The sequence below is a fragment of the Rhinopithecus bieti genome, unplaced genomic scaffold, assembly GCF_001698545.2.
Source record: "Rhinopithecus bieti isolate Rb0 unplaced genomic scaffold, ASM169854v2 scaffold_19723, whole genome shotgun sequence".
In the NCBI taxonomy this organism is placed as follows: Eukaryota; Metazoa; Chordata; class Mammalia; order Primates; family Cercopithecidae; genus Rhinopithecus; species Rhinopithecus bieti.
The window spans coordinates 1,013,166-1,026,591 of record NW_016809579.1 but is presented as its reverse complement, the minus strand read 5'-3'; the positions used below and the strand labels follow the sequence as shown (position 1 = coordinate 1,026,591).

General features: G+C 51.3%; 1 protein-coding gene, 1 pseudogene and 3 gene segments (V, D, J or C); 3 read left to right on the top strand and 2 right to left on the bottom strand.

Moving 5' to 3' along the window:
- LOC108540637 (Ig lambda chain V-III region LOI-like) overlaps nt 1–13,426 on the top strand; it is a 286,101-nt gene that overhangs the window by 202,912 nt on the left and 69,763 nt on the right.
- Nucleotides 1–13,426, top strand: part of LOC108540636 (Ig lambda chain V-I region BL2-like) — a 574,188-nt gene that overhangs the window by 510,359 nt on the left and 50,403 nt on the right.
- Nucleotides 1–13,426, top strand: part of LOC108540638 (Ig lambda chain V-I region BL2-like) — a 132,269-nt gene that overhangs the window by 74,123 nt on the left and 44,720 nt on the right.
- LOC108540640 (uncharacterized) lies at nt 3,575–5,913 on the bottom strand (annotated as a pseudogene).
- The window catches only part of LOC108540652 (active breakpoint cluster region-related protein-like), a 29,696-nt gene continuing 26,928 nt past the window's right edge, over nt 10,659–13,426 (bottom strand). For 2 of the 3 annotated variants that reach the window (XM_017889785.1, XM_017889787.1), the window contains exon 2: nt 10,659–10,893. In XM_017889785.1, coding sequence (XP_017745274.1) covers nt 10,704–10,893 — 190 coding nt within the window. In that variant the 3' untranslated portion in view covers nt 10,659–10,703. Of the gene's footprint in view, nt 10,894–12,164; nt 12,806–13,426 lie in introns of those variants that run through there. The other variant, XM_017889786.1, reaches the window with a different exon arrangement.

The window sequence follows — 13,426 nt, the reverse complement described above, 5'->3', positions numbered from 1 at the left end:
AAAAAAAAAAAAAAAAGGAAAAAAGAGAAAAGTAGTTTAGCAAAAGTTTGTGTGGAAAAAGACTTGAAAATGTTAGATAATGATGAACTTACTATGAGCCTCTGGAAGCTCCTAGAAAAGCAGATTTTTTTTTTTGTTTTCTTAGATTAAGGTAGGAGCAGCTCAGTGTCTAGATCGAGGGAAATAATAGTCTTGCTGAGCTCTGTACTTGCCAGACCAGATCTTGTATCTGTGTCCACTTCCGAGGTGCCTGTTAAACTATGAAGCCAGTGAACACAGGGTACTGAAATCTGGAGGAGTGGATGGGGAATGCGTGGTGCTGACTTGGAAGAAGGGCCAATTTAGGGAAGCACCATGGTGGTTTTCAGATACTGGGGGAGTTGTGGAGTGAGAGTGGTACTTTTATTTTGAATATAAAGCTTAGATTAAGGGAGAGCAGAGACATTACAGGGAAGGAGATGTCCATTCTGCTTTCCTCATCCCCGACCCTCCCATTCTGTACCGTCAGTACAGCAGCCCAGGTTAGTCTTTAGGAACTGCAAATCAGGTTGTAGGACTGCACGGCTTTTATTACCGTCCTGTGTCACATGAAGTCCAGGGCTTGACTGGTCTTCTGGCCCTTGCCGACCAGTCCTCACTTTGACATTTCTGTGTTCTAGCCCTACTGTATTCTAGCCAAGTCCTTAGAGTTCTTCAGTTGAACCTGTGTTTACTCTCACACCTTTGGGGTGTACCTCCTACTTTGTTCCCCAAAGTAAGGCAGAATTGGGGATCTTTCTGCTTGCATTGTATCCTGTACATATACTTGCCCTGTTTTTTGTTTTTTAAAGTAGATTTATAAAGGATGGGGACCTATTTTGTTCATTTACATGTCCTGTTTCTTCCTCGAGACTGTGAACTCCTTGAAAGTAGGTATTTTTGTCCTAGTCTTTTTTTTTTTGAGATGGAGTCTCGCTCTCTCGCCCAGACTTGAGTGCAGTGGCACGGTATTGGCTCACTGCAACCTCTGCCTCCTGGGTTCAAGTGATTCTCCTGCCTCAGCCTACCAAGTAGCTGGGATTACAGGCATGCACCACCATGTACAACTAATTGTTTTTGCATTTTTAGAGGAGATGGGGTTTCACCATGTTGGCCAGGCTGGTCTCAAACTCCTGACCTTAGGTGAACCACCCACTTTGGCCTCCCAAAGTGCTAGGATTACAGGTGTGAGCCACCATGCCCGGCTGGGGTTAACTTCAATAGGTAAGGCATACTCCGGAGACAGTATGTTGAGGTTATGTCAGTGTCCTGCATCTTAGAATTCTGCATAAAGATTTTAGCCTCCTCGGAAGATTCTTGTCTACAACAGTGATTCCTGTATTTTTTGCTTCAATGTAATTCTCTATTTCCCTCATTCTTTCTACATTTATCCATTGGAAATCTTCTGTAAGGATGACTGGTCCCTTCTTCTACACTTGTTTATTCATTCAGTTATTTATATAGACTTACTGATACTACTTTATTATATGGCTTCTAATTTAATACTATCAATACTCACTTTCTAGCTAGGAAGCTTTCAGTTCTGGTCATTGGGAACTCCTTCAGATGGGCTCCTGTGTCCTTCCAGCTTGCTCCATCTTTTAGTGAGCACTTCTTTTCCTCTGTATAACAAGATATTTTGCGTTCATCTTGTATTTTTTTTCCCTCAGCTTTGAAATCAAGTCATTAAGTGAGACCTGGCTCTTTTGATTAGAGGACAGCTCTCACTGTACACAAAACATTCACGGAAGTCATTTGCTGAAGGACAGAGCAACCCAAACCCACACAGCTCCCAGGCCATAGCACAGAGTTTCTGCCCCAAGAAGGGGTGTGACAGTCCGAAAAGACAGATAGGTCCCTGGCCCTGCCCGAGGGGAGTGACTTTGCTTAAATCAGAGCAGGAAGAAAGTTCTGCACCAGAGCGTAATTGGAGCCAAAGGGCATCACAGTAGCTAGCAGTCCTCCGTGGGAGCTTGTGCCCCCTAAAGCACAAAGGTCTGTACGTGTTCGTCCCCTTGCCCCTGAGCCTGAGTGCAGCTGCTGGGCATGGGGGGAAGGAATGAAGATTGATTGATCTCTGAGGCCCTAGCTCTCAGCACAACCTCCATCCATGAGGTCTCTGAGGACTGTTGTGGAAGGAGTCACCAAAGGAATGAATCCAGCAAGCCAGGCCTGACTCCAGGGAATAACTGAAGGAGAGCTCGCACAGGGACTAAAGCGTATTTTGCATAATACGGACTTGGACATCTGGTGTGTATAGGTTAGGGACAGTGTTAAACATCCTACCATGTACAACTCTCTTCCCCTAAAGAATTAGCCATCCCCAAATCTCAGTAGTGCTGAGGTTGACAGCTCTTGGCTTATATCCTGCCTATTAGATTCTGGAGATCTGGGGAGAATTTGGTATAACACCTCAGTGATCCCACGGCGGAAATTCTGCAGTCATGTGGGCACCTGTTTTTTCTGTGACCATTGTGCGCTCGTCTCTCCTTCCAGTTTCTATTGTGCGCCCCAACCCCCGCAAAACACACACACGGTTCCCGCCTCTATGCCATTGCCAGCAGGTCCTTGCACAAGTACCTTGCTGCGCTAATCCGTTAAGGTCGCTCTTTCACTCGCACCTGTTCTTTGCACATGCACCACTCCCAGATTTAAAAGGTGCATTGCCCAGCAACAGAAGAAACTGCTTGTTAGGCTTTGGGCCGAGTTGGCAGCTTGATGAGGGACGCTCAGAGCTCAGCTCTGGGAGAATTCGAGCATCCAACCATACCCCACTGCTCCCAGAAGACGGTTACCTGGGCACTCTGCGCCCCTTATTCCTGTCCCGGCCTGGGGCGGAGACCGCAGTAGGGCTCAAGTTTGCCTGGAGCCTGTTCAGGCCATCCCACGGTTTGACTTTGCATGTGGGATCTCCCCGTTTGCTCCTGGCCCTGCGACGGAGTGGCAGGCCATCTACACCAACCTGCGACACTTGGCATCAAGTGGTGTCAAGGCAACTCCAAGAAGGTTTTCTGTGATCCTGCAAGCCCTGTGTCCTTCCTGGTTGATTCTGGCCTTCAGTTTGATTGCACAGGTACCACAGGCAAGCCCAGGCTGTAGTGCTCCAAATTCCAGGGCGTCCTCCAGTTTCAGCACTGCCACTGAGGCACAAGGGAATCTTTTGTGGGGCCCCAGAGCAGGGAGTCACCCTTTGGGACCACAACACCCGGCTGTCCCCAGACTCATATCCAGGGAAGATCTTGTTGAAGGCCCTTAAGGAGAGCGGGGCAGGGATGCCTGAGCAGACAAGGACCCCAGTAGTCCAGAGAATCCTGATGATCACGAAGGGTCCCCGTGGTCACCCAGGATGCAGAGTCTGCCATTTCCAGCCCCTGCGGGACAATTGGAGGCCCCTCTCCTTTTGTGCCCAGGCCTGGGCCACTGCAGAGAGACTTCCATGCCCAAGTCAGAAGTCAGATATAAGCAGAGATTCCCAGACTTCCTGGACGAGCTCGTGCCACCAAACGAATATGCAATCTCGAGCTCCCTACAGCTCTCCTACAGCTCCACGGGAGGCTTCCCGTGGCTAAAGCGGAGGAGGGGCCAGCCTCATCCCACTGTCAGCTGATCCTCAGTTCCTCAAAGACAGTGAGTGAGGCCAGGCCTCAGGCTGTCCCTTCGGGTCACACCCAGTGTGAAAAGGTGGCAGATACAGCACCAGGGCAGAGACTCGCCCCTAGGAATGGCTCCCCCAGATCCCAGACCTCTAGGCCCCATAGACGCAAGTTTCCCCTGCTGCCACACAGGCGAGGGCAGCCTCTGATGCTGCCACCTCCCTTAGAGCTGGGGTTCCGGGTCACTGCTGAAGACTTGGACCTGGAGAAGGAGGTGGCGTTCCAGTGTAACAACAGTGTACTGCGGGGTGAGGCCAAGGCCATCTGGGACTGCAGACCCTCCCGGCCTTCCCACACTTTGTCCTCACTTGAAACTGGGACTTCTGGTCTGCCTGCTGTTTCTGAAGCACTGAGCATGGATGCACAGCAGGAGAGAGACAAGTCCCAAGACTCCCGGGGCCCAGTGGCCCCCTAGCATCTGCTGCAGAGGCTCCCTCTACAGCTCCTGTGTCTGGGAAGATGCACAGACCACCAGGCTCCCTGTTCTCCTTCTTAGAGCCCCTTCCTGCCACCTCTTCTCACCCCTAGGACTCAGCCCAGGTCACCTCGCTGATTCCTGCCCCTCTTTGCCAGCTGCAAGCATGGAGGGCAGCATGAGAAGCCCAAGGCCTGGCACTTCTGGAGCCAGTTCCACCCCTGCAGCCACACCCACGGGCTTTGGAAGCAAAGAGGCAGCCGCAGCTCTGAGTTCCCTCAGGAGAAAACGGGCAAAGAGAAAGGCCCCGAGCACCACACATGGCAATGGGGCATGAGGGGGCCTGAACACCAGGGAGCCCCCAGGCTGAGCACATCCATGGTGACTGCGGGACCTGGCGCAGGGAGCAACTGTTGGGTGGCACTTTTGTCTTTCCATCACATCCTTGGGGGACTATTTAAGCAGACACCCCCAACTGCAAGTCGGGGATCCAGTGCCACTGCAAACAAGGTAGGCTGCACATGCAAGTCTGGGCCGGCTTCTGACTCTAGCAACCCCTCTTCCCGCGTGGGCACAGCAAGGAGGAACCTGGCCTCTAAGGCTCTCTTGTGTGCTGTCGGGTTCTGCTGGACACAGGTCCAATGGGCCATCGTCCAGCTCATCCCTCTCCATGTTGGGCTTTCGAGCCCGTCATAAATTCCTTGCGTAGAGTGGGGTCCAGAAGAGTTTTCTCTAAGTTTCCTTCTAATATTCTTGTAGTTTCGTATTTTACGTTCAAGTCTTGTACCTATCTCGAGGTGATTTTTGTGTATGTTGAGAGGTAAGAGTCCAGTTTCTTTCTTCTGCATGTGGCTATTCCATCCTCCTAGTACTATTCATTGAAGAGGGGTCCTTTCCCCAGTGTTTTTTTTTTTTGGTCGGCTCCGTCAAAGATCAATTGGCTGTGAATATGTGGCTGTGTTTCTGGGTTCTCTTATCTGTCCCATTGATCTAAGTGTCTAGTTTTATGCTAGGATTATACTATTTTGATAACTATGCACTTGTCAAACATTTTGTAGTTGCAATTTGCAGTGAAATGGAATGCCTCTAGTTTTGCTGTTTTTGCTGAGGATGACTTTGGGTCTTTGAGATCTTTTTTGGTTCTTTTTTATGAATTTTAGGACTTTCCAATTCTGTGAGTGGTGACATTGGTATTTTGGTAGGGGTTGTATTGAATCTCTAGACTGCTTTGGGCAGTGTGGTCATTTTGATGCTCTGAATTCCTACCATGAGCATGAAATGATTGTCCATTTCTTTCTCTCCTCTTAAACATTTTCTCAGTGTTTTGTAGTTTTCCTTGTAGAAATCTTTCACCTCCTTGGTAACATTTCTTCTGTGGCACACATTTTTCCATTTTGTTGCCATCGTAAATGGGATTGCCTTCTTAATTATTACCCAACCAGACCATTATTGGTGTATAGAAATGCTGCTGATTTTTGTTGTCGTCGTCGTCGATTCTGTATCCTGCAAATGACCATATTAATTTATTTATCAAGTCTAGGAGTTTTCTGGTGGAGCCTTTGTATGTTTCTAAATCCAAGATCACATCTTCATCAGACAAGGATATTTGATGTCCTCTTTTCCAATGTGGATGCCTTTTATTGTGTTCTCTTGCCCGATTGTGTGATGTCGAATAGGAGTGATGAGAATGGGCATCTTCATCTTGTTCCTGTTTACAGAGGAAAATGCTTTCAACTTTTCTCCATTCTGTAGTAGGTTAGCTATGGCTTTGTCATATACAGCTTTTATTATTTTCAGGTATGTTGGGGTTTTTTGCTGTTATTTCTTTATTTTTGTTTTTTGAGATGGAGTCTGGCTCTTGCCACCAAGGCTGGAGTGCAATGGCATGATCTTGGCTCACTGCTACCTCCCTCTCTTGAGTTCAAGTGATTCTCCTGCCTCAGCCTCCCAAATAGCTGGGATTACAGGCACCCACCACCACACCCGGCTAATTTTTGTACTTCTAGTAGAGATGGGGTTTCACCATGTTGGCCAGACTGGTCTCGAATTCCTGACCTCAGGTAATCCACCCACCTCAGCCTCCCAAAGTGTTGGGATTACAGGCGTGAGGCACTGGGGCCAGCCCGGCCATTTTCAGGTATGTTTCTTTTAGGCCAAGTTTGTTTGTTCCTTTTTTCAAGACATGTTCTCACTCTGTCTTTCATGTTGGAATACAGTGGCACCATAAAAGATGCAACTTTGAACTCCTGGGCTCAAACAACCTCAGCCTTCCGAGTAGCTGAGACTACAGGTGCACGTCACCAGAGCAGGCTAGTTTTTGTTTTTATTTCTTTGTAGAGCTCTCTGTTACTCAGGTTGGCCTTGAACTGCTGACCTCAACTATCCTCCCAACTCAGCCTCCCAAAAGCACTGGCTGAATTGACAAGGATGAGCCACCGCCTGGCCCAGAGCCACATTTTAACATCACATCCTCACTGCTGGGCTCAAGTTTTGGCAGTGACTGAAAACCCTAAGGGGGAGTTTCTGGTCAGGCCCGGCCCAGTCTGTGCATAGGAGGGGAATGGAAAAATGGCCTGTGGATGGTTCTTTTGGAGAACTGGCCAGACAAGGGCTGAGATGCCGTTTCCTGGAATACAGGGCTGTGTGATGTCCAGTCCAGTTGCCAGGTCCAGGGCCCTCGGCACCATCTAGTTTGTGAGCTCACCCAGAAGTGGCCTTGGTTGCCCAAAACAGCTTGTCTCCCTTCCAATCTGGTCCCATTTGAGAGATGCAACTGGTTCCTGTCTTCCAAGAAAACATTTCAGTGTGTGCCTGTCTTTGTCCCCGCACTGGCTGGCCTCTCTGTACCGTGAGAACTTGGGTTATGCAAGGCTCTGCCAGTCAGCTGAGCATCATGAAGCAGCTCTCTTCTGTTCCAGTGAGGCGGACCAGGCTCCAACACCCCTGCCCTGGGTCTGACTGTTCTCCCCCTCACCCAGAAATGACCCCCAGCCTGATCCTGCTCCCTGTCTTCTAGCAGCTGCTCTTGGGAAGGGCATTTTGGCCTCAAGGGCTTAGCATGTCATTTTCTGTTTTCTGTTTACCTTTCCAGAGCTGTTTGGGACAGCCCATGTGTCAGTCCATGTACTGCTTCTTGGGAAGGCAATCGGGGCTTTCTTTCAGGGGTGGGTATAAAAGTTCTTGTGACTTTGTTTATGAAATCAGCCCTCACTACATGGATAGGACCAGCATACTTCTGCGGCATGAATCTGCCATCTTACTACTTTTTTTTTTTATTTTGTATTTTATTTCTTGATTTCTTTTGAGACAGAGTCTCGCTATGTCTCCCAGGCTGAAGTTCAGTGGCGCAATCTGGGCTCACTGCAACCTCCACCACCTGAGTTCAAGTAATTCTCCTGCCTCAGCCTCCCAAGTAGCTGGGATTACGGGTGCACATCACAATACCTGGCTAATTTTTGTATTTTTAGTAGAGATGGGGTTTTGTCATGTTGCTGGAGCTGGTTTCAAACTTCTGACCTCAGGTGATTGACCCGTCTTAGTCTCCCAAAGTGCTAAGATTACACGTGTCCATTCATTTATTTGAGATGGAGTCTTGCTCCATATTTTATTTATTTATTTGAGACAGAGTCTTGCTCCATCACCCAGGCTAGAGTGCAGTGGCGTGATCTCTGCTCACTGCAACCTCCACCTCTCAGGTCCAAGCAATTCTCCTGCGTCAGTGTTCTGAGTAGCTGGGATTACAAATGCCGGCCACCGCACGTAATTTATATTTTTAGCAGAAATGGGGTTTCTCTGTCTTGACCAGGCTGGTCTCAAACTCCTGACCTCGTAATCCACCCACCTCAGCCTCCCAAATTACAGGCATAAGGCACCGTACCTGGCCACATTTATCTTTTTATTTATTTAGAGACGGTCTCACTCTGTCGCCCAGGCTGGAGTGCAGTGGCACCCTCTCAGCTCACTGCATCCTCTGCCGCCGCGGTTCAAGCAATTCTCATACCTCAGCCTCCCAAGTAGCTGGGACTACAGGCTCCTGCCACCACACAGGTATAATTTTTTCATTTTTTTTTTTTTGTAGAGACAGAGTTTTACCATGTTAGCCAGGCTGGTCTCGAACTCCTGACCTCGTGATCTACCCACCTTGGCCTCCCAAAGTGCTGGGGTTACAGACGTGAGCCACTACGCCCAGCCACGTGTATTATTTAGAGACAGAGTCTCTCTCTGTCACCCAGGCTAGTGTGCAGTGGCGCCATCTCAGCTCACTCACCCCAGCAGCCTCTGCCTCTGGGGTTTAAGGGGTTCTCATGTCTCAGCCTCCCAAGTAACTTGGACTACAGGCACGTGCCACCACGCAGGGATAATTTTTTTCAATTTGTAGAGACAGGGTTTTACCATATTGGCCAGGCTGGTCTCCAACTGTTGACCTCAGGTGATCTGCCTGCCTCATCCTCTCAAAGGTTATAGGTGTGAGCCACCGCGCCCAGCCTCTTGCTATATTTAAATAATGTGGTGGCTTTATTTAATAGAAACCCCATCTCTACTAAAAATAGAAATGGGCCAGCGGCAGCCCTCGCCTCACCTGCAGACACCAGATTGGGCAGAACAGCACACGGCACTCGTGAGGAGGGCAGAACCCAGTGTGGACCCTTCTGCCTGTGGGAGGGGCTGCTGAGGCCTGCGGAGAGGCCAGGGTGGAGGCTCGTCCCCTTGTCCAGCCCTTGGTGTGGTTTCTGCCAGGTCCCTAGCCCACCAGTGCAGGACGCCCCTGAGCCTGCTGCTGCCACAGGCCCTGTCTCTACCCAGGACGTCCCCACACCCTCGCAGTGTCAGGGAAATGGCCATGGTGGTGGTGACACTCTGCAGGCAGAGCTGTTGAGAGAAGCTGAGAAGGGTCACAGTGCAGGCAGGGGCCCGTGTGACAAGCTCCTCTTACCATGAGAGAGCTGACCAGGCAGCTCACAAGCAGAGCCACATGCCAGGAGTAAGAGAAAGATTCTGCCTGGGCTCAGCCTCCTCACTGGCCACAGACAGTCTTTGTCATGTGAGCCTTGCTCTCCTGGGGAGGCTGACGGCTGATGTGGGCATTGCTGAGGGTAACCTGTGGCCCAGTGGATGTAGCCAGGTCTACTCAACCTGCACTCACCCAAGTAGGACCCAGGCTGCACGCCCATCTCCAGCCTGGGGCAGCTCCCCTGTAAGCTGGGTGAACTACTGAGGCCAAGGAGGGAGGCGGCTGACAACACCCATGGCCTATGTGGAGGTGGTGGAAAGGCTGGATTCAGCAGCAACACCAAATCCCAGACCAAGCAGAAACCACCCGAGACTGAGGGGCTCATGCCAGAGCGGTGGCTACAGGTAAGAACCCAGGACCGGGCTGTGTGTGGTGGGAGTCCTCCCTGTCCCAGGGCTCAGCACAGCAAGGGAAGATCAGCCAGGTCACCAGAAATGAAGTCACCTGTGCTGGGGCAGGGGCAGTGACACTTGGGGCAGGGAGTGTGTGGGCAGAGAGAAGCCAGAGAAGTCCAGGCCTGTGGAAGCCAAACAGGAGAGTGTGCGCCGGAAGGGCGGTCAGGATCCGGGGATGAGGTCACTCTCCCTGGAGAACAAGCCCTGAAGTGCATAGCCTGGGACTCCTTCCCCGGGGGTCCTGTCCCCCGACATTTCACAGGCCTCCTGGAGCTGCCTTCCAAGGAGGACAAACATGGCAACAAAAGACCCATTTCTGCACAACAACCCTTCTGGAAAGAAAAAGAAGAAAGCCAAGAATGGAGTCAAAAAAGCTACCCAGTGCTGACTAAGCCTCTCCAACCCTGTTCTAAATGGAATGTGGTTTCTAAGTCAGAGAAATGGAAGAGGCCCCACCCACACAGGGACAGGGCCATGGCCCCACAGGATGAAGCAGCAGCGTTTATTCAAGATACAACAGTGAGGCCGGGCGCGGTGGCTCAAGCCTGTAATCCCAGCACTTTGGGAGGCCGAGACGGGTGGATCACAAGGTCAGGAGATCGAGACCATCCTGGCTAACCCGGTGAAACCCCGTCTCTACTAAAAAATACAAAAAATGAGCCAGGCGAGGTGACGGGTGCCTATAGTCCCAGCTACTCGGGAGGCTGAGGCAGGAGAATGGCATAAACCCAGGAGGCAGAGCTTGCATTGAGCTGAGATCTGGCCACTGCACTCCAGCCCGGGCGACAGAGCGAGACTGTCTCAAAAAAAAAAAGATACAACAGTGTGGGAATCCGGTCACGTTCCCTTCTCCCCGGAGAGGGAGCATCTTGACAAGTGATCCAGTAGAAACCTTTTAAACTCTATAAATTAAGCTCATAAAAACCACTCCCTTCACTCTGTCTCCCAGGGCCAGGCCTGGACTCAGATACACTGGCTTGGGGCGCCCTCAGGTGGCCACANCAGGAAGGCCAAGGCCCTGCAGAAGCCCCTGGTTCACCCCAGCAAGTGGCATGAGTGGGTACGATGGTGTAAAACTGGCTTCTATAGAAGCTTTTCTACAACTCTTGTCTTCTTGTCTTCTTTTTTAAAAAAATAATAAAACAGTAAATGAAGAAAAGACGAAAAGAAGGATATGACATGCCCGGGCCATGGAGTGCGCTGAGATAACATCACGGACACCACCGCCCACACCTCCATCCCGCCCTGTGCAGGCCGACACTGACATTGAAGGCTGCCTTCAGTGCCTGGATGTCCGTGGCCACTCCGGACACGCGGTAGATGCCCACCTCCTCCGTGCCTTGGCGCTCGATCTTCTCCACACACTGGCGTACGATGTAGGGCACCTTGGACCTCTCTCTCCTGCGGGAGGAGGAAATGTTCTCAGTGTCCTGACAGCCCTGCTTGGGCCACAACACAGGAGACCTGCCCCCTCTCTGCATACCCGGAGGTGAGGATGGTGATGAAGGTACCCAGGTGTGGGGCTGTACACAGAGCCTTATACATGCCTGTGCTCCCTCTGCAAGCTCTGTCCTCATTGCATGTACTTTCTCAGGAACTTTTCAAGCAGCCAGAACCCCTCCGAGTCGCTACACATTATCTTTTCGGGAAGATCAGGAGGCCTGTCTAAGTAAAGTCAGCACAGGAAGGGCATCTGACAGATTCCAGGCCTGGGGTTAGCAGCCTGTGCTCCCAGCTGGGGGATCAGACCTGGTGTTGGTCCTGCCACCCACGTGCTATGAGAGAGGAGAATCCCTGACCCCTGCCCTGGGCCTTAACACACATCCGACGAATGACTGAAGGGTTGCCTCAGCACCAGTGCTCCAAGTCCTGTGATGCTAACTGCTTTACTCCTGAGTCTTAGCAATGAACAATTCCAACACCGCCACACAGGACATAGAGTAAGAATACTTCAAAGTGAGTGCTGTGCTGAGGCCTTAACTTTAGTTCTCTTTTGCAACTGGATTTAGGAGCACATCAAAGCTGCTTCTCAAGCCACCCTCATTAGCAGTGCTTATTTGGGGGAGCTGCTGCTGGAGTCCTCGCTGCTCATGCCCAGAGCCCTCCCAGAGTGCTACGCAAGTGGCTGCCATGCAGCTGGGGGTGGAGCTGCCGTGCAGTTGGGGGTGGGGCGTGCTGTTTAGACACAGAAAGGAGTCCAGGGTATGATTGATGGAGGCCCCGGCCCACATGACCAGGAAGTTCATAGGCCCAGCTGGATTCCATCCTGGGGAAGCAAATGAATTCTCGGAGGAAGTGGTCTGTGTCTGCAAGAACCGCTCTCAAACCAAACAAGTTTCTCTTGGCAACTGACTCATGACAAAGGGGCAGGGGTTACGGCCATTCAACAGGAACCTGGGACCATGACAAATTCCAAGTGAGGGCAGAAAACCCTGCACTCAGGCAGTTCCTGGAGCCAGCCTACTGCTTCTGAGCAAGGCAGCAAGGACATTCCTGAGCTGATTTTGAGTAAACACAGGAGGTAGCTGAACACACCACGTGTTCCCTGGGGCCTGACCTCACCGTGCAGCGGCCATGCATAGAGAGGAGAGACCCACACATGCTCTTCTCTGCAGAAACAGCTGAAGAGACAGGCACTCTCAGTGCATGAGCCCAAGCCCGTCCCCACTCACTTGGTGACCACAGCAACCTTGACTCCGAAGACCCCTGTCTGTTTTTGGGACGGCATCCTCTTCAAGCTGAACTCCCTGTTGTTGAACTTGACCGAGAGCTTTACTTCAGTCTATAGTGGGGAGAAGGGGCACAGTCCTCTGATCCTTCTGGTCGTCAAAGCCCAAGGTCCCAAGGGCCCCTTGGAGTCTCATCAAATATTTCCACTCCCAAGGCATGCAGAGGTCTCAGCATGAGGTAGGGCTGCCCCTCAGGGAATCCCCTAGTCTACTTCAGCGACAGCCAGGATTGTTGAAGATGGTGTAAAGGACTGGTTTCTGCAGAATCACCTCCTAAAATCCCTGCTGCTTCTCTTGCTTACTTGGGCTTTTTTTTAGATACAGGATCTTGCTGTGTTGCCCAGGCTGTACTCATAAACTCTTGGGCTGCAGTGATTCTCCTGGCTCAGCCTCCAGAGTAGTTGAGACTATAGGTGCACTGTGCCTCTCTTTCCTTAGTAACAAAAATTAAGACAGTATTTGATTCTTGGGTTTTTCTATTACTCTAACATTTTACCGTTTATACCCAGGTCTTTTTGGGTGTGTCATTGCTTTTAAGGTCTAAACCTTTCTGGGGTACCTAAAGACAAATCAGAAGTCTCCGTTTCTACAGGCAGCCCCCAGGTCGCCGAGTGGAGGCACCACCTGTCCTGGTGGTGTCATGAGACCTTCGTTTGAGGAGGGATGCTCAGGGCCTGGCTTGCAACTGCATCCCAGCCAGTGAATGACGATTCCCGTGCATGGCGATTCTGCTCTTCGGGGGCCCTCCTTCCTCCAGCCAGGCTCCATGTCAGATGCTGGCTGAGGCTCAGCTACCTCTGACTGATTTGAAATGAACAGAGGCCACCCTACCATTCTGGGGGACAGCAGTGCCAGGAGAATCCCATAGACACGTACCCTATTCATGGCGATGACAGCACACTGTCAGTCTCTGTCCTGCAGGGCTTGTAGGTCCAGCTGAAAGCAAGGAGTCATGATTGGCAGAGGCCCTGGGCTCTGTTCAGAGGCCCCACAGGACAGCAGCCCATACCCGCCACATCTGCAGCCGTTAGGGGCAGAGCCCAACTGTGGCTAGCATCTCCATCCAGAGGCTGAGCGAGGTAGAGTAAGGAGGGGCCTGCCAGACACACCTAGAACCCAAGGTCCCACTGATCCCAGAGCGTTGCTGTCTGGGGCTCCCACCCCTCCTCCCTCTGCCCCTCCTACCCCTCCTCCCTCTGCCCCTC